The sequence below is a fragment of the Neovison vison genome, chromosome 5 (assembly GCF_020171115.1).
Source record: "Neovison vison isolate M4711 chromosome 5, ASM_NN_V1, whole genome shotgun sequence".
In the NCBI taxonomy this organism is placed as follows: domain Eukaryota; kingdom Metazoa; phylum Chordata; class Mammalia; order Carnivora; family Mustelidae; genus Neogale; species Neogale vison.
In genome coordinates this window covers 30,637,731-30,656,751 of record NC_058095.1, presented here as the reverse complement: position 1 = coordinate 30,656,751, position 19,021 = coordinate 30,637,731, and the positions used below count along the sequence as shown (strand labels likewise).

The 19,021-nt window shown below is 46.5% G+C and overlaps 1 protein-coding gene and 1 pseudogene across 2 annotated transcripts in view; one reads left to right on the top strand and one right to left on the bottom strand.

Annotated features, from left to right (window-relative positions):
- The window catches only part of ADAP2 (ArfGAP with dual PH domains 2), a 28,947-nt gene that overhangs the window by 9,325 nt on the left and 601 nt on the right, over positions 1-19,021 (bottom strand). For both annotated transcript variants that reach the window (XM_044248369.1, XM_044248370.1), the window contains exons 2-6: positions 18,477-18,607; positions 16,762-16,853; positions 13,668-13,747; positions 12,611-12,723; positions 1,987-2,133 (exon numbers count right to left, since the gene is read on the bottom strand). In XM_044248369.1, the coding sequence (XP_044104304.1) occupies positions 1,987-2,133; positions 12,611-12,723; positions 13,668-13,747; positions 16,762-16,853; positions 18,477-18,607 (563 nt within the window). The remainder of the gene's footprint in view (positions 1-1,986; positions 2,134-12,610; positions 12,724-13,667; positions 13,748-16,761; positions 16,854-18,476; positions 18,608-19,021) is intronic.
- Positions 4,663-7,716, top strand: LOC122907274 (annotated as a pseudogene).

Sequence of the window (19,021 nt, the reverse complement as noted above, 5' to 3'; positions counted from 1 at the left end):
TGTCTACTTCACTTTTTTTTTTTTTTAAAGAAAAAGACCGATTTATTTATTTGACAGAGAGAGAGAAAGCACAAGCAAGGGAGCAAGAGGCAGAGGGAGAGGGAGAAGCAGACTCCCTGCTGAGCAGAAAGCTTGATTTTAGGACCCTGGATCATTACCTGACCCCTTGTCCACTTCACTTTCAAAAGAGGGACGTGTCTCCTGCAGGCACGAGTAGCCCCCACTTATGCCTACCTAACAGAGAAGCTGGAGCACTGAGGGAAAGAGAAGGGCCAGACCCTTTTTCAACATGTTCACAGAATTTTTAAATAGAAACTCTTTCTTGTGGCTGCTCCCTGCCACTTACACATCTCCTGTGTGTCCCCAGCATGACGCACACCCCATCACACAGTACAGCAAGAGAGCATGAGGCACTGCAGGAGGGAGAGGGTGAAGTCAGCCCCTGGCTCAGCAGGGAGCCTGACAAGGGGCTCTATCCCAAGACCCTGGGATCATGACCTGAGCCACTGAGCCACCAATTAGCCCCTAATTAGCAGAAGTTAGTTTGAAATGTACTTCACTGTAATGAAATCCTTTCACATTCATCGTTCATGGTCATTCACTCTCAAAACCCCTCTGGGCAGGGGGTGTTCTAATTCACAAACAAGCAGATGGAGGAAGGGAAGGGACTTGGCCCAGTAACACAGCTCAGAGTGGCAAAACCAGGGCTCCAGTTTCTGATTCCAAACCCTCATCCTTCAGACTCCACCAGCAGAAACTCTGCCCAGACTCGGCCAGCATCCCTGTGCTGGGGCCCCTTGGGAAGATCTCCTCCTCCTCTAGGGTTCCTGGCTCCTGCTGCCAAGGAGTCTCCCTCTGCTAGAGGCACATGGGCAGGGGGGAGGAGTAAAAGGGTTGTAGGACTCAGGAACCATAGTCTGGGAGACCCTGAGCAAATTACTTAACAGGCCCAGGGCTCAGTAACATAGGTTTAAGACATCTCCAGGACTGTTTTGAGGATTAAGAAATGATGAACAAAAAAAAAAAAAAGAAAAGAAAAGAAAGAAATGATGAACAACGGGGTGCCTGGGTGGCTCAGTCGCTGAAGTGTCTGCCTTGATTTCAGCTCAGGTCATGATCTCAGGGTCATGGGTTCGAGCTCTGCACTGGGCTCCGCACTCAGTGTGGAGTCTGCTTGTTCCTCTTCCTCTTCCTCTGCTCCTCCCCAACTCTTGTGCTCTCTATCTCAAATGAATGAATGAATTAATGAATGAATGAATGAATAAAATCTAAAAAAGAAAAAAAGGAAAGAGAAAAGAAATGATGTGATTGCCAAGAACAGTGCCTCGCACAGAATTAATAGGCACTCAAAAATGTCTACCCTCACCTCTACCCCTCCCCACCTCCACTTGGCATCTGTGTCCCTTGCTCAGTCGGGAGACTGCTCTTTCTGACCTAGCTTACTCTGTTGGACCTGTACCTTTGGCCCGTTCTTCTCTAGCAGAGCTGATGTCTTAAACCTCAATGTGCTGAAGGCTCACCGGGAGCCCCTGTGAAAATGCATCTCTAATTCAGTAGGTTCACATGGGCCTGAGACTGCATTTCTAATTAGCTCCCAGGGGATGCTAATGTTGTGGGTGCAGGACCACATGGGGAGAAGCAAGGCCCTAGGGTTTAGGGTTGCCACATCTTCCATCCACCCCTGCTCACATGTGCAGAATCTCCACCCTACCTGGATTTGTCACTCTGGGGCTAGCCTTTCCTGCTAATGGGACTCCCCTCGTGGCTTGTGCACCGGCCACACACACTCATGTTGCCTGCCACATTTTTCTCCTTGATCTCACTCTGCGTTGCTCCAACAGCTGTCTTGGCCCGGAAAGGGACAAGAGATGAGGCCAATAGCAGCAGTGCTCCTCAAGTGGCTGTGGAACCAGGGAGCTGGCAAGGCAGGCCTGCAGAGTCCTGGGGTGCGGGCTGGGGCTGGGGTGCCAACACCAGTCATCTCACCTTCCCACTCTCATGGTACACGAAGAGGTTCCTGACGTGGCCCTCTCTCCTGTAGGTGATCTGTAGTCCATGGGGGTTCCCTATCTTCTCTGTCTCAAAGGTGGCGTTCAAGTCCTTGATGTTGATGACAGCTTTGGGGCCTTTACCCTGAAAGAGAGGATGCGGGTGACTTCTCATCACCTTCACCCAGGCCAAAGTACACATGGATAACCACTTTGTAGCTTTCCATAGCTCTTGAGTATTCCTGCTCTAATACTCAGATGCAGCAATGTTCTACCTCTCTCTTGTGTTTTGGCCATCCTGCCATTCCCATTTTACCAGATTGGCTTCTCCGAGCTGGGAGGGGGCTTGGAACGTCCTGAACTTAGGACTTTCCAAACTTTTTAGCCACAGAACCTTTTCAGACGCAAATCATTTATGGATGCAAACAAATAAAATAAAATAAAATAGATAAATAGATAAAAGCAGGTATGGGGGCCTTGGGGAGCTCCCTCCCATGCTCTACTCTGTTGGCAGGGGTCTGGAACACAGGTTAAGCACTAACCCATACTAAGCAAGGAAGGGAAAAGAGTGTTTTCCTTTGTAATTGATAAGAGAGAAAAATGGTACAAATACTCTAGATGTGGGGCAGCCATTAATCACATATAGCTATTTAAATTAAAATTTAATAAAAATGAGAGTTCAGTTCCTTAGGGCACACCTGGCTGGCTCAGTCAATAGAGCAGGTGACTCCTAATTTCAGGATCGTAAGTTCAAGCCCCACAGTGGGCCCAGACCTTAGTTAAAAAAAAAAAATTATAGAAAAATAAATAAACTTCATTTCCCTATGCTTAGTCCCATTTCAAGTGCTAGGCAGTTGGTATCAGACTAGGGTATCAGACAAGGCAGACATAGAACATTTTCATCACTGAACAAAGTTCTATTCGATAGTCTTCTCTAGAGGGAAATTTGGTCATATTTGTTGTTTGTTAAGTATTTCGCCTTAACTCACAATTTCACATCTGCAAATCTATTGCCAGGAAATGCATTACTGTGCAAACATGTATGTCAAAATATGCTTGTTGCCATGTTTTTTAGAACAATAGTAGTAGTAGTAAAAGAAGAAGAAGAAAAAGGAGGAGGAGGAGGAGGAGCAGGAAGAGAAACTATTATATATATAACTATATAATAATATATAACTACTATATATGTGTATGTATATATATACACACACATCAGGGACAATGGGTTAAATAAACAAATAATGGTATATGAAATATCACAGAATTTTTATAAGATAATTTAGATCAATATTGCTTATTTTTTTAAGATTTTATTTATTTATTTGACAGAGAGAGAGACAGCGAGAAAGGAAACACAAGCAGCGGGGGTGGGAGAGGCAGAAGCAGGTTTCTTGCTGAGCAGGGGGCCTGATCCCAGGGGCTGGATCCCAGGACCCAGGGATCATGACCTGAGTCACAGGCAGATACCCAATGCCTGAGGCACCCAGGCGCCCCTAGGTCAGTATTACTTATATGAAAAAATATCCATGATATCCATGGGTAGAAATACCAAATCCCAGAACAGGATGTATAGTAGGAACCTACTAAAACAAAAAATTACATACATACTTGCAGAAGTATATATACATATACATAAAATGTATGTCAATTTGAACATGCATAAAAATATAGACATGTTAGAGGCACCTGGGTGGCTCAGTTGTTAAGTGTCTGCCTTCGGCTCAGGTCATGATCACAGGGTCCTGGGATCAAGCCCTGCATCAGGCTCCCTGCTCGCTGGGAAGCCTGCTTCTCCCTCTCCCACTTCCCCTGCTTGTGTTCCCTGTCTTGCTGTGTGTCTCTCTGTCAAATAAATAAATAAAATACTTTTTAAAAAATATAGACATGTTTATACTAATACTCTTCTTGAAGGACTACAGGAAGACTTTCCTTTTTAAATACTATGGGAAATGCTAGAAACACAAAAGAATATCTAATTTTACCAATATTCTTCCTAACTTTTTCCAAAAGAAATATGATTTTACTAATAAAGGCAAAATCCCTTCTACTATTATTCATTCTATCCCATTCTCCTGTACTCCCCCCAACCAGGCAATCCCTGTCTTGAGTCTGATGTTTATTCTTCTAGCTCACTTTTTATACTTCTACACACATCTACATATTTATGAACAATATACAGTATTGATTTTTGTGGTTTCCATTTACATAAATGGTATCATACTATATGTATCACTCTAGATCTTGTTGTTGTCACTCAACATTACATTTGTGAGTTCTGTTCATGTTGAGATACACCAACCTGGCTGGCTCTTGTAAATGACCACACCAAAGGTTATCTCTATTTTCCTGTTCAAGATACTGAGATTATTTCGATTTTTACAATCAGAAGTGATGCTACAGTCAGGCTGTGTCCATGGTACACATACGGGAGGGTTTCTCCAAGTCACGGTGTATATTTAGGAGTGGAATTGCTAGATCACATGGGTATACATCTTCAATGTACAGGAAACTGCCAAATTACTTCACTGAATGGCTCTCCATAGCAGCTGAACCATTATTTACTTCAACTGAATACTGAATAATGGAAACGAGTAACACACTCAGTCACAGAGGAGATCCCCTTTCCCTATGGCCTCACCCACACCTGACTGGCAGATTTAAGTTTTTTGCCAATATGATGGGTATGAAATTGAATGTCATTCTTAACATTCATTTCATCAACTTTGTTGAAGTATAATTTATAAATAATAAATGGCACTCATTTTAAGAGTACAGCATGGTTTTTAACAAACGGATACACCCATGGAAGCATCACCGCAATCCCTGGGGCACGAGGGTGTCTCAGTCAGTTAAGCTTCCGACTCTTAGTCTCAGCTCAGGTCATGAACTTGGAGTGGTGGAATCTAGCCCCACACTGGGCTTTGAGCTTAGTGCTGAGTCTGCTTCTTCCTCTCTCTGCTCCTGCCTCTGCTTACTCTCTCTTTCTCTCTCTCTCTCAAATAAATAAATAAAATCTTTAAAAAAAAAAAAAAGACTACTAATGCAAGAGTTTCCTCAGGCCCCTGGAAGTCATTTTCCTTGCCCCCCCAACCCTAGATAATCACTTATCTCCTTTCTGTTGATATGAAATGTTTTAGCCTGTTTTAGAACTTCGTATAAATGGAATTATATAGTACATACTCTTGAATAAGGCTTCTTTTGCTCAGAATAATTTATTTTAGATTCATCTACATTGTTCATTTATTAGTAGTTTGTCCCATTTTATTACTGAGTAGTATTACTAAGTAATATTCCTTCTATGGATATACTACAATTTGTTCATTCAGCTGTGGATGGACATTTGGGTTCTTTCCACATTTTGGTGGTTTTTTTTTTTATAATGAATAAAACACCTATGAACATTTGCATCAAATATTTTTGTGGACACATGTTTTTGTTCCTCTTTGGTAAATGGCTAGGAGTGCAATGGCTGGGTTATACTGTTAAATATATATCTACCTTTATTACAAACTGCCAAATGGTTTCCCCAAGTGGTTGTATCACTTTACAATCCCACCAAGCAACATAGGGGAGTTCCAGTTTCTCCACGTCCTTTACATGGAGTTGTCAGCCTTTTTTTTTTTTTTCTTAAAGATTTTATTCATTTATTTGACAGACAGAAATCACAAGTAGGCGGAGAGGCAGGCAGAGAGAGAGAGGAGGAAGCAGGCTCCCCGCTGAGCAGGGAGCCGGATGCGGGGCTTGATCCCAGAACCCTGGGATCATGACCTGAGCCAAAGGCAGCGGCTTAACCCACTGAGCCACCCAGGCGCCCCAGTTGTCAGCCTTTTTAATTCCAGCCATTTTGGTGAGTGGGTGGTATATTCCATAGGGCTTTAATTTGCATTTTCCTGACTGCCAGAGAGATGGAGCATCTCTTCTTCTATCTATCAGGCATTTTGGTTTCCTTTTCTGTGAACTGCCAGTCTATTTTCTTTGCCAATTTTTCCAAAAGACTGTCTTTTTCTTTTTGCTTTGTAGAATTTTTAAGAAAACCTGTTCTGGGTATTATTATTTTATTATGTTGAGATGAGTCTTCCTTTCTTCAGCCTTACTTTTCTGTATTACCCAAAATTTTTACATAAAAATGCTTTATCTTTACAACCTAAAAAAAAAAAAAAGTTCCCTCTTGGGAAAGAAATTTAAAAGTAACAGAAGCCACTCGTTCTGTTTTTAGACTGGTTTAGACTGAACTGGCTTCGGACTGAGAAACAGATGGACCCTGGCGAACCAAGGATGAGACTCTCCCGGAGGCCAGCTCCTAGTGGCCGCTGGGGTACTGCATTTGCTTCTAACTCTGCCGCAGCCCTTTCTCTGCCTGCCTTTTGGACCTGCAACATTTTTCAGTGCTTTAAATTGAAGGCTGAGAAGAAGCCCCTACTTCTCACTCGGAGGGGCAGTACTCTTCACCCCCCCGTCATTTTTCACTTGGTCCCAGACTGCAGTCACCTGCTAGGTCTATCTGGGAAAGCAACAGGAGGAAGGCGAAATTCAGTCAGTCCGTCAGTCCACCCATAGGAAATGGAGGCAGGTGATGGCTAACGTGCTCAGAGCTTGTCCTTTTCTGACTTTGCTGGCCGCTCCTTCACATTCTTTCCTGGAAACGTCTCATTTTTCTGCCCTCTAAATACTGGAACGTCTCAGGGTTCAGTGTGGGAAATAATCTCAAAATAATCTCCTTCCCTCCCCATATGTATGTGCCATGATACCCATAAAGAGGGGAAGTCTGTATCTGCTACCCTTGAATCAGTGCTGGCTGTTGGAGTTGCTTTGACCAACAGAAGATAGTTCCTCTTTTTTTTTTTTTTTTTTAAAGATTCTATCTGTTTATTTGACAGAGAGAGAGATCACAAGTAGGCAGAGAGGCAGGCAGAGAGAGAGGGGGAAGCAGGCTCTCCGCTGAGCAGAGAGCCTGATGCGGGGCTCGATCCCAGGACCCTGAGATCGTGACCCGAGCTGAAGGCAGAGGCTTAACCCACTGAGCCACCCAGGCGTCCCAGAACATAGTTCCTGACCTAGTGCTGAAGAGGCCTACAGCATCGCCCTTTGCTCAGGGGAGGCCAGCTGCCATGCTGCAAAGAAGCTCAAGCCAGACTCGTAAATAAGGAACAAGCACATGGAGAGACAGAGGCTCCCTAAAGGAGCCAAGGCTCCAGACTTAGGAGTGAAGGCTTCCTGGGCCTTCTTGCCCAGCTCAACCACCAGCTCAGGGCGGCAGGGTGCGTGAGCTGGCTGATGCTACATGGGGTACACTGCAGCAGCCAAGGCCTGCCCAAACTCCTAACCCCCGGGATTGAGATAAATAATAAACTGATGTTTTAAGTCACTAAGCTGTATGGTAGTTTGTCATTCAGGAACAAGTAACGAAAATCCTCAGTCCTAGGATTTCTGCTTTTGCTCCTTTCCGCACCTGACAACCTCCCCACAAGAACACACTCCTTGTGAAGGAGGACTATCTGCACTCATCCCCAGAAGAAAAGTGGAAAAGCACAAGGAACAGCACCTGGTACAGACCCCCAACACCCACTTCGTGGACATGAAGTGGCCAGGATGCTACAAAACCACCACGGTCCTTGGCCAGGCACAAACAATAGTTTTGTGTGCGGACTGCTCCACTGTCCTCTGCCAGCCCACAAGATGAAAAGCAAGGCTTGCGGAAGGATGCTCCTTCAGACAGGAGCAGCACTAAAAGCACCCTGAGTCAAGATGAGTGGGAAACAGGGATGCCTGGGTGGCTCAGTTGAAAAAGCGTCTGCCTTTGGCTCAGGTCATGATCCCAGGGTCCTGGGATCGAGCCCTGCACAGGGCTCCTTGCTCAGCAGGGAGTCTGCTTCTCCCTTTCCCTCTGTGTGCTCTCTCTCTATCTAGATATCTAGATAAATCAATATTCTTAAAAAAAAAAGATGAGTGGGAAATTATCTTAGTAAGCATGTTTTGGATACAGAAAAAACATCTTGGACACCTGGGTGGCTCAGTTGGTTAAGCAACTGCCTTCAGTTCAGGTCATGATCCTGGAGTTCAGGGATTGAGTCCAGCATTAGGCTCCCAACTCCATGGGGAGTCTGCTTCTCCCTCTGACCTTCTCCCCTCTCATGCTCTCACTCTCTTTTTCAAATAAATAAATAAAATCTTAAAAAAAAATATTTTCTCATCTACCCACACTCCTGCCCAGGTGATCCCAGGCAGTTCTATCACTAAACCACTCCCAACGCTGACAACTCCACCTTCAAACTCTCCCCAGAACTCCAGGCTGACGTATTCAACCTCCTTCTCCATCCACCTGGGTGACTAATAAGCATCTCAAGCCAAAAAGGGCTCTTGATCATCCTCTCAGTGAGCTAAGTCTTTGTCATCTCAGTAAATGGCAAATCTCTCCTTCTAGTTGCACAGGGTAGAAAGCAGGGAGCTACCCTTGATCCTTCTTACTTTCACACCCTACGACCAATCCAGCAGTAAGTTCTTTTGGTTCTACTTCCAAAATCTGACCACTTTGAACTACCTCCTTCACCACCAAACTGGTCGAATCCACCATTATTTCTCCCTTGATAATTTTTTTAGTAACTGTTTTTATTTGTTTTAAGTAAACTCCATGCCCAAGGTGTGGCTCAAACTCACAACTCTGAGATCAAGAGTCACATGCTCTACTGACTGAGCCAGCCAGGCGCCCTGATTCCTCAATTACTGCAATAGCTTCCTAATTGCTTTCCCTCCTTCCACTCTTGCCTCCTCTCTGCCCCATCCTGACCGCAGCAGCAGCCAGAGTGGTCCTTTAAAAAGTTGAAGTTGAAAAAAAAAAAAAAGTTGAAGTTGGACACTTGGTCAGCTCAGTCAGTATAGCATGTAAGTCTTAACCCTGGATTTATGGGTTTGAGCCCCATGTTACATGTAGAGATTACTTAAAGATATTTAAAAAATAAATAAAAATAGTCATGGTAATGGTCCTTGATGCAAGCAGGGGAAAAAGGACAGAAGAAACTGTCCCCACAAAATGTTCATCCATCACAAGACTTGTATTCCCCAAATGCAAAGAGCTTAAATCAAATTATATCACTTCTTTGCTCAAAACCTTCCTATGGCTTCTCATCTCAGAGTAAAATCCCAAAAGCCTACATATTTTTGTAAATCATGTATCCAATATGGCCTTGTGTCTAGAATACACAAAGAACTATAAAAACTCAATAATAAAAAGCCAACTAAACTAATTAAAATACGGGAAAAGGATCTAAACAGACATTTCTCCAAAGAAGATAGAAAAATGGCCAATAAACACATGAAAAGATGCTCCACATCATTAGCCATCAAGGAAATGTAAATCAGAATCACAACCAGATACTACCTCTTATCCACCAAAATGGTTATAATCAAAAAGACAGATGACAGCAAGTGTTGGTGAGGATGTGGAGCAAGAGGAACCTTCACACATTGCTGGTGGAAACATAAGACGGTGCAGCCACTTTGGAAAGCAGTGTGGTAGTTCCTCTAAAGAGTAAACACGGAGGTGCCATCCAACCCAGCAATTCCGCTCCTAGGAATATCTCCAAGAAGAGTGGAAACATCCGCATGAAAACTGCTATACCAATGTTCATAATAGTGTTATTAACACTTGCCAAAAAGTGGAAATAACTCAAATGTCCACCAACTAAGTGAACAGATGAAAGGTGCACACAGTGGACCAGTACTTAGCAATAAAAAGAAGTACAAATACATGCTACCTGAATGAATCTTAAACACGTATACAAAATGAAAGAGGTCTCTTACAAAAGACCACCTCGTCCATGTCCTTATTTGTCCATAATAGGCAAACCTACAGAGACAGAAAGTAGATCATTGGTGTCCTGGGGCTGGGGGTTTGGTGCGGAGAGGATAAGGACTAATGGATGTGGGATTTCTTTTGGGGTTTCTCCCCACGGAGCAGGGAGCCTGATGCAGGACTTGATCCACGGACCCAAGAGTCATGACCTGAGCCAAAGGCAGGTGCTTAATGAGTGAGCCACCCAGGCACCCACTTTTGGGGGTTTTGAAAATGTTCTAAAATTGATTGTGGTAACAGTTACACAACTCTGTGACTAGATTAAAAGCCGATAATTGTATGCTTTAAATGGGTGAATTGTAATGATACATGAATTTGTATCTTTCTTTTAAGATTTATTTATTTATTTATTTTAGAGAAAGAGAGAGAGAAAATGCAAGCACTGAGGGAGAAGAAGGAGAGAGAGAATCCAGAGCAGACCCTCTGCTATGAGCAGAGCCCAGTGCAACGTAGGGCTGGGGGTAGGGCTTGATCCCACAACCCTGAGATCAAGACCTGAGTTGAGATCAAGAGTCCCACTTTTCACTGACTGAGCCATGCAGGCATCTCTGTGAATTTATAGCTTGATAAAACTGTTTTTTTTTTTTTAAATCTTGAGTCTTACTAGGCCTTACAAGGTCCTTACCTATGTGAGTTCATCTCCGTCCTTTTCTTTGCTCCTTCTGCACAGGTCACTTTGGCTTCCTTGATCCACCGACTACCCTCCCAGCTCAGGCTGTGGCTTATGGTGGAGTAGTTTGTGCCCTAAATGAAAAGTCCCTGGCTGAGGCTGTAATCGAGAACTGCAATCTAGGCTTCTGCTTATCTAGACCTGGGCCTCAGGGCTACACCATCTTGGAGGGGTCATTTTCTAACGGGCACGCATGTATGTGCTATCCAGGACTATGTTTACGTTCCCTCCACTTCTTCTATTCTGTCCCACGTACCCACATGACTTGCTTACTTCTTTTTTTTTTTTAATTATTTATTTATTTTAGTGGTGGAGGGCAGATGGAGAAGGGAGAGAGAGAGAGAGAGAAACCTAAGCAGACTCTGCACTAAGCCTGGATCCTGATCTGGGATCATGACCTGGGCTGAAACCAAGAGCCAGCTGCTTAACTGACTGATCTATCCAGGAGCCCCTGACTTGCTCACTTTTATTGATTTCTCTGCTCCAATGTCATCAGAGGGGCCTTCCATGACCCCTGTGTGATATTAGCCCCACCATCCTCTAACTCTCCACCTGCTTTTACTTCTCTCTCTCTTTTTTTTTTAAAGACTTTCATTTATTTATTTGATAGACAGAGAGAGATCACAAGTAGGCAGAGAGGCAGGCAGAGAGAGAGGGGGAAGCAGGCTCCCCGCTGAGCAGAGAGCCCAATGTGGGGCTTGATCCCAGGACCTTAAGATCATGACCCGAGCCGAAGGCAGAGGCTTAAACCACTGAGCCACCCAGGTGCCCCTGCTTTTACTTCTCTTCACAGAACCTACTACCACCTCCATATACCATATATATCATATATATATATGTGTGTGTTTTGTATCACATATATGTATGTATATAAAAATGCACAAATATATATAAGATTTTATTTCTTTATTTGCTAGAGAGAGAGGACAAAAGCGGTGGGGCGGGCAGGTTGAGGGAGAAGCAGCTCCCCACTGAGCAAGGAGCCCAACAGGGGACTCAATCCCAGGACCCTGGGATCATGACCTGAGCCGAAGACAGACAATTAACCGACTGAGTCGCCCAGGTGCCCCTCAGATATCATATGTTGATGTACCTTTTGGTTACCACCTGTCTTCTTCTTCTTTTTTTTTTTTTAAGGATTATTTATTTGACAGAGAGAAATCACAAGTAGACGGAGAGACAGGCAGAGAGAGAGAGAGGGAAGCAGGCTCCCCGCCGAGCAGAGAGCCCGATGCAGGACTCGATCCCAGGACCCTGAGATCATGACCTGAGCCGAAGGCAGCGGCTTAACCCACTGAGCCACCCAGGCGCCCCTCCACCTGTCTTCTTCTACTAGACTGTAAGCCCCCTGAGAACAGGAGCTTCATTTCATTTACTGCTATAGCCCCAGGGCTTATAGGAATGTCTAGTATATAGTAGGTGATCAATAAATAATTTCTTAAGGGGTACCTGGGTGGCTCAGTTGGTTAAGCAGCTGCCTTTGGCTCAAGTCATGATCCTGGAGTCCCAGGATCAAGCCCCGCATCGGGCTCGCCACTCCATGAAGAGTCAGCTTCTCCCTCTTCCTCACTCCCTCTCCCTTTTGGCCCCTCCCCCCACTCCTTCTCTTTCTCCCTCTCTCTCTTTCTTTCTTTTTTTTTTTTTAAGGTAAATGGTTTTTTTTTTCCAATTTATTTATTTTCAGAAAAACAGTATTCATTATTTTTTCACCACACCCAGTGCTCCATGCAAGCCGTGCCCTCTATAATACCCACCACCTGGTACCCCAACCTCCCAACCCCCCGCCACTTTCCCTCTCTCTCTTTCAAATAAGTAAATAAAAATCTTTAAAATATGTAAATAAATAAATAATTTCTTGAGTGCATGAATAAATGCAGTAAGCTCAAGTGGCCATCCAAGGCCCAGTCTAAGCTAATTCTAAGGGAAGAGGAGGTGTGTTTTCTTCGGACTGGACTGATTGCCTGACTGTGGAAAAGTAACCGTGTGGTGCTGAACACTCAATGGCTGAGATTATCTGGAAGATGGCACCACTGATTCCAATGTGACCTCAGTGGGGTGCGGGCCAGCGCCCAGGGAGGGACCATTGCTGGTCTGGTCTCTTACCTCCTCTTTAGTGTAGTACTTCAGGAGGCCTTCTTTTGCTAGGAGGACAAACTTCCTTCTCAGGAACTGTGCATTGTCCCTTCCCCGCTTCCACAGGAACCCTTCCCGGTTTCCTTAACCGCCAAGGATGAGAAAGAGGGAACAGCCACATCCTTGAGATGAACAAGCAGTTTGCAAACCACGTAGGGTCTCGAGGGTAAAGAGAACGCTCCACCCCGTGCTAAAATATCTTAAATCTAACTTAGCGATGTCAGCTGCTGCACGAAGGGCTCTGTCTGGGGCCAAATTTGCCAGGTCTCATGATTTCGGTTGGGCTCTCCCTAACTTCCTTCTTTGGCTCTTTCATAAGAAGACAAACTAAACCCTTAAGAAGGCTAAGTTCTGAGACACTGGATGATTCTGAAAGATGCTGGTAACAGTGCTGCCTGGTGTCATGTTGACCCCGACCTGACAAAACCCTCCAAAGGGCGGAAATGTTGAGCGACCTCTGGGTACCTGCAAGTTCAAGAGTACCATGCGCTCCCCTTAGCTAGGTTTGCTGAGCTCCGGCTGTCTCCAGTCCTTGCAGTGGTTTTGTACACTTTGCTTTCTGGGTCAGCGTCAGCTTGGGCTCAGAGCAGTGGGCAGACTCGGCCACAGGCCGAGGGCTAGCCGTGAGCTTGGGCCCCACACAAAGGTGGGAAGGGAGGCGGAAATCCCTCCCATGTACCTTACCAAGCCTTATGCCACATGAGGGGCCACACTCCCCAACAGCAGGGGTGCTTTTTGCTAACTGCCTGGTGGGTGAGTCTTCCTGCAACTTTACACTAAGACACTGTATGCACCTGTGGCCCTGTGGGGACCAGAGATAAAAATGCTTCTTGACCACTCAGACCATAAAACTCCGCCTGCTGACGTGTTGCTGTTTCAGAGGCAAAGGAACCCACACCTTGGCCTCTGTGGCCAGAGTGAGGCCAGCAGATAGCTCCTGACTGGGCCCTCTTCCTAACACTTGGGTGCTTTATTGACCAGAATTCATTAGAACGTAGACCTCAAAAGATGATGGAAATAACCTTACCTGGGGGTGAGGTGGTTTTCCCATCGGCCATAAATTCCTGTCTTTCATACTTAGCTCGAATCCACTGTTCCTTTAACACCCTAAGAAGAGAGAGCCTTTGGTCAACTGTGTCTGAGGCACCGTTTTCCCACAGGGTGGGGGCATCCCAGCAGCTGCCTGGTCAGACCCCCCAGGACTGCTCAGCTTCGATACCATTACATTTGGGACTAATTCTCTGTTGGGGGAAGGGGAAGACTCCTGTGTTCTGTCAGATGTCCAGTGGCATCACTGGTCTCTATCCTCTAGATGCCAGTAGTACCCTCTCCCCTCTCCCCAGTTATGATACCCCAAAATGTCTTCAGATATTGCCAGTGCCTCCCTGGGGAAAAATATTCCCCCCAAGGGGCAATCTGAAAACCACTGCCAGCCAGCCCAGCCTTCTAGATCAACCAGCTCCCCTGGACCATCTATGCCACCCCCTCCCACTGCATACTCTTCAGCTGAAGCCAGAAGAGTCCAGGACCCTCTTCCTGTGGCTTGCCCATAAAATCTGGGCCTGCTGCACTGGACACAGCAGTGATGTTGGGGTCCAACCACCTGGGACCTGCTCCTCTCCTATTTATCCACCATGGGACCCACGGCAAGTTGCATAATTTCTCTGAACTTGGGGAATATGTCAAAGATATTACACCTACCTTCCCCTTGGGGTTTGAGGGGTTTAAATATATAGGTAAAAGGATCTGTTACCATGATCACCACATAGCAGGAGTTTAATGTTAGCCTAATCAGTCACATGACCCCTGCAGAAAATGTATTTCAATTGTTTGGTTCCCTCTTGCCTTTTCTAGGTAAACATTCTAAGGTTCACGTGACCTTACCCAAGAACCACAGGGAATGACCTGGAAGTGGGCACCTGGCCCGACCTGGATAATCAGAGCTCTGCCCTGAGCTACTGGAGCAAAAGGAGCAAAACTGAGGGAGGGGTGGACCGGAAGTTCTCTCTCCGTCAAGCTGGTAGCTGGAGCCAAGGAACTGGAGCCAGGGACCCAAAATGGCCTTGCTCCCAGCTACATGAAAGAAGCCTCGCCAATTGAAATGGGCAGAAATGAGAACCAGAAAGAGAAATGTAAGAGGTGTTTGTGCTGCTGGCCTGTCCCTCCTACGGTCTGATCCCCAGAACCTACAACTCCCCTCGGGACTAAGCTATGATTCTGTCACTTGCAACCAGAGGCCCTGCTTAATGCACAGCCCTCACCCCCAGCACACTGAAGACAGTCACCAAGCCCACCGTGGCACCCTGAGCCACAGGATCAGAGCTGGGAGAGTGAGTGGAGACTGAGGCCCCAGTCCTGGTCCTGGAGGTGGGGAATTTAGAGGACTTCCAGAATTCCAGGGAGGAGGCCATTTGTGTTCCACTAATAGGGTATAAAGTGAGGGGCTGTTGTTGGAATCGTGGAAGTAGTGTCTGGAGTGCTGGCAGAAAGCCCAACATGTAGTAAGTGTTCAACAAATGCCTGTTCCTTCTTCCCTGCAGCAAAGCAGCAGGGAGGCAAGGGGAACCAGACCCTCTTGAGGTAAGCCTGGCACCTCCCCCAGCCGGGCTGGGGACCGGGCAGCATTCTGAAGGTGACAGTGAGAAATAGATTAAAACTAGCCTATTGGGGGGTACCTGGGTGGCTCAGTGGGTTAAAGCCTCTGCCTTCGGCTCAGGTCATGGTCTCAGGGTCCTGAGATTGAGCCCCGCATTGGGCTTTCTGCTTGGCCGCAAGCCTGCATCCCCCTCTGCTTCTGCCTGTCTCTCTGCCTTCTTGTGATTTCTCTCTCTGTATCAAATAAATAAATAAAATCTTCAAAAAAATTTTTAAAAACTACCCTGTTGGGTGGCCTGTGAGACATTTCACATAAATTATCTCATTTACTCTCTACCACCATGCCACGACATAGGCATCATTAACTACATTTCAGAGACAAGAAAGCCATGATTCAGAGAGGTTTGGTAACTTGTCTATCTTCTCACAGCTAGAGAGTGGTAGGGTCAGGAAACAATACTGGGGTCCTCTGAGTAGAAAGCTGTGTCCCCCCCACCCCCACCCCACCACTCCACGCTGCATCAGCAGCCTCTGGGTTGTTCTAACTACTGGAAAATGGTAGGGTACTAGGTACAGTTGTATAGTTTGCACACTGTCCAAAAGTTTCCTGCTGAGGCTAAAGGACAATGGTGACTGAAATGCAGCCTGTTTCCTGAAAGCCATACCCTCACTGCCAGTGCGGCTGTATCTGCCCAGAGGGTATGTTCTTCCTATTTATTCCAGAATGGTGGCTGGGGGTGGATGAAGGGAGGGGGTCACTGTCTAGTAGCTCTGGCAGTGAGCCTGAGTCCCTGGAAGGAAAGCTAAGGTTTAGGCAGTCAGTCCTGCAGAGGCTGGGGTCACTAGGTACCAGGGTCACACTGACCCCTCACATCCAGGGGACCTGAAACCTCCTGTTGTTTCCCAGCTTCCCCCCACTTATATTAGATTTCCCCAGTGCCCTGTGTCAGATGGGCTAGTTGGTCTCAGTTCTGTCTCTATGAGCCTCAGGAATGTTATCTATTTCATGGGGACCATGCCAGTGTTATCTCAGAGCTGTTGAGTGAATTAAAGACATGAATGCACACAGCATTTAGCACAGGGCCTGGTAAATAGGCAGAGTTCAATAAAGATTAGTGGCTACTATTATTTTTATGGTGCTTACATAGGGATCTGGGGCCAGACAGCTGCTTTGGAGCTAGGCTGAGTTCAAGTGGGACAGCCCTGGGCACAATACTTCATAGGAAATAGCTGAAACATACCTGTTCTACTAAAATACCAGTGTTCCTCTTTGTTATCGAGTTACCTGCCACCAGTAGGCTATGAGAACATCAGAGGCAAAGGGGCGGGTCATAGAGAAAATGCCCCATATCACAGCTGTGGAAACTGAGTCCCATAGAGGGGAAGTGATAAACCAAGGAATAAGGGTAGAGGAGGAACTGAGCCAGGTCTAAGTGTTTTCCATGACAGTACCAAAATGTCTTCCCAGTACATAGAAAAGACCACCAGAGATAAAGGGAGGGGAGACCAAGAAATCACCTACTCACAGGCAGTCGTTGGCCTGCGGGACATAGTAGAAAGCAGGGACTCTGGCTTCGTACTTGGCCTTCACACGGAGGTTCCCGTTGTGGGTCATAAACTGCAAGACAACAGCAACTTGGGGTAATATTAGAACTTGAAAAAATGTGAAATGAAACCATGGTCTACCCAGAAGGCTGCTCTTCCCACTGGCTCCAAGGCTGAGTCAGGAGACACTCCTACTGGAATCTGACACTTCCCATTGGGCTTGGTTATCCATGAGGCTGGGAAGCCCCAGCCTGGGGCAATGACGGGCTACAGCATACCTCATGTAGGCAGAACACTTTACAGTCCTTCCCCATTAGTTCATTCCATCTCCTCGACAATTTTAATATTGCCATCCTCATTTTAGAGGTGAGGAGACGGGCTCAGAGAGGTTAGGCAACTGACCTCAGATGACGCAGCTAGAAAGTGAGGAGCTGGAACTTGAACCCAGACCTGTCTAACTCCAAAATTCAAATTCTTTCTCCCACCCCCTCCCCAGATGGCCAGGACCACCGGCAGCTATGTGCAGGAGACAGACATAGCTGGAGGATGGAAGAAGTCGGAACTGGCCCCCTTGAGTAGGTAGGTCAGGGTGATCACTGGGGTCCTATGAGCACCTGACAGACCCAGAGGCAGATATGCCAAGAGTGGCCTCAGCCAACAGTTACCACTCAGGAACAGAGCTGGCATATCTGGGGTGAGGGCACATGTGGGAAGAAACATCAGGTTTTTAATTTACATCCCCTGAGCAGAGTGAACCCCATTCTCCCCCTCCCCCAGGGACTCTAGACTATGACTTGGGATTTGCATGGGCTTTGGATCCCAACAGAGCAAGTTTCACATCCCAGCTGTGCCACTGATCCACTGAGTGACCCTTGGGCAGTACTGAACCCCCCTAAGCTTAGGGATTTCCAGTGCAAAAATGAAGAAAGTATAATAGGGGGGTTATAAGGGACAAAGAAACAATCTTCAGGTCTGCCTGCTGGTTTACTGGCTTCCTATCTTTCTCCTGCACTAGAACATAATTTCCACGTGGGCAGAGACTCTATCCTATTCACTGCTCTTTCCTAATACCCAGCATACAGTAGGCTTACAGTAACTATGTGCCCAACGAATAAAGCATCCAGCAGAGTGCCTGACACAGAGTGGGCACTCAGGAAACACCCGCCTGCTTTCCCGGTAGTCCTTGAATTCCTCAGCCAACCAGCACAATTTAGAACAGCTTCCTCTCTGAAGGTTTTCTGGCCAAAATGGTATTATATCATCCAGGCTGATGGTGTCCTCCATCTCCATAGATGAGAGGAGCAAAAAGGTGCCCTTCCTGGTGATGGGTGGAAGGGAGACTATAGACCATGAATTAGTCTATTTCTATTCCAGTCCAGGACTTCAGCTAATGATACATAATGCCTACAAATGTAGGCATTGAGCCTACATTTAATCCTTACATCAGCTGATTGAAAGAATAGTTGGATCCTTAAAATACAGAAGTGGAAACTGAGGGAAATAACAAGCTCAGGGCCTTGCACTCAGGGTCTCTGTCTAAGCCAGGACTCTAATAGGCTGTGCTTTCTCTTGCTAGTTACTGCTTCTCTCTGGAACTCAGTTTCCTCCCCTATAGAGGAATGGGGCTACCCACCCACCACCTCCACCCCTGCTCTGCTGTTTCAAGGCTCTTCAGTGCCCACCCACCCCTCACTACCTCCACAGTACTGTCATCCCAGAAGTCAAGTCTCACGGATTTAATTTTGCTGATGTCTGGGAAGTTGCGGTGGACACCAGAGCAGTTCAGACAGATGAAAATGCCCAGCTTGTAGGAGGCCCAGTCGGGATCTAGGGGCAAGAGGGTGGAAGGGGAGTTGGATGGAGAGTTATGCACAGAAACCACAGCTGGGCTGGGGGTGCTGGAGAGGCAGGACTTGGCCATTAGGATTTCTGGGGCCCTGCCCAGCGCTGCCCATGTTAGGACGCCCTTTTCTCTCAGTCACCCCACCTTGGGTGAGCTAAAATACCAACATTCAACCTTCTGGTCAGCCTGCCGGCCAAAGCACGGAGGCTACCAGGATGATCTTGGAAGGAGTCTAGGGATGGGGTGAAGGGCTGAGACGAGCACAAAGTGGAAGTGACAAGACTCCGGGAACCGAGAGGAGAGCGCAGAGGAAGGGGCCGGCACTGGGGCGCCTGGCTGGTGAGCTGCAGGTGGGGAAGTCTGCACTGCGGAGCAGGAACTTGGGAGGACCCCAGGGG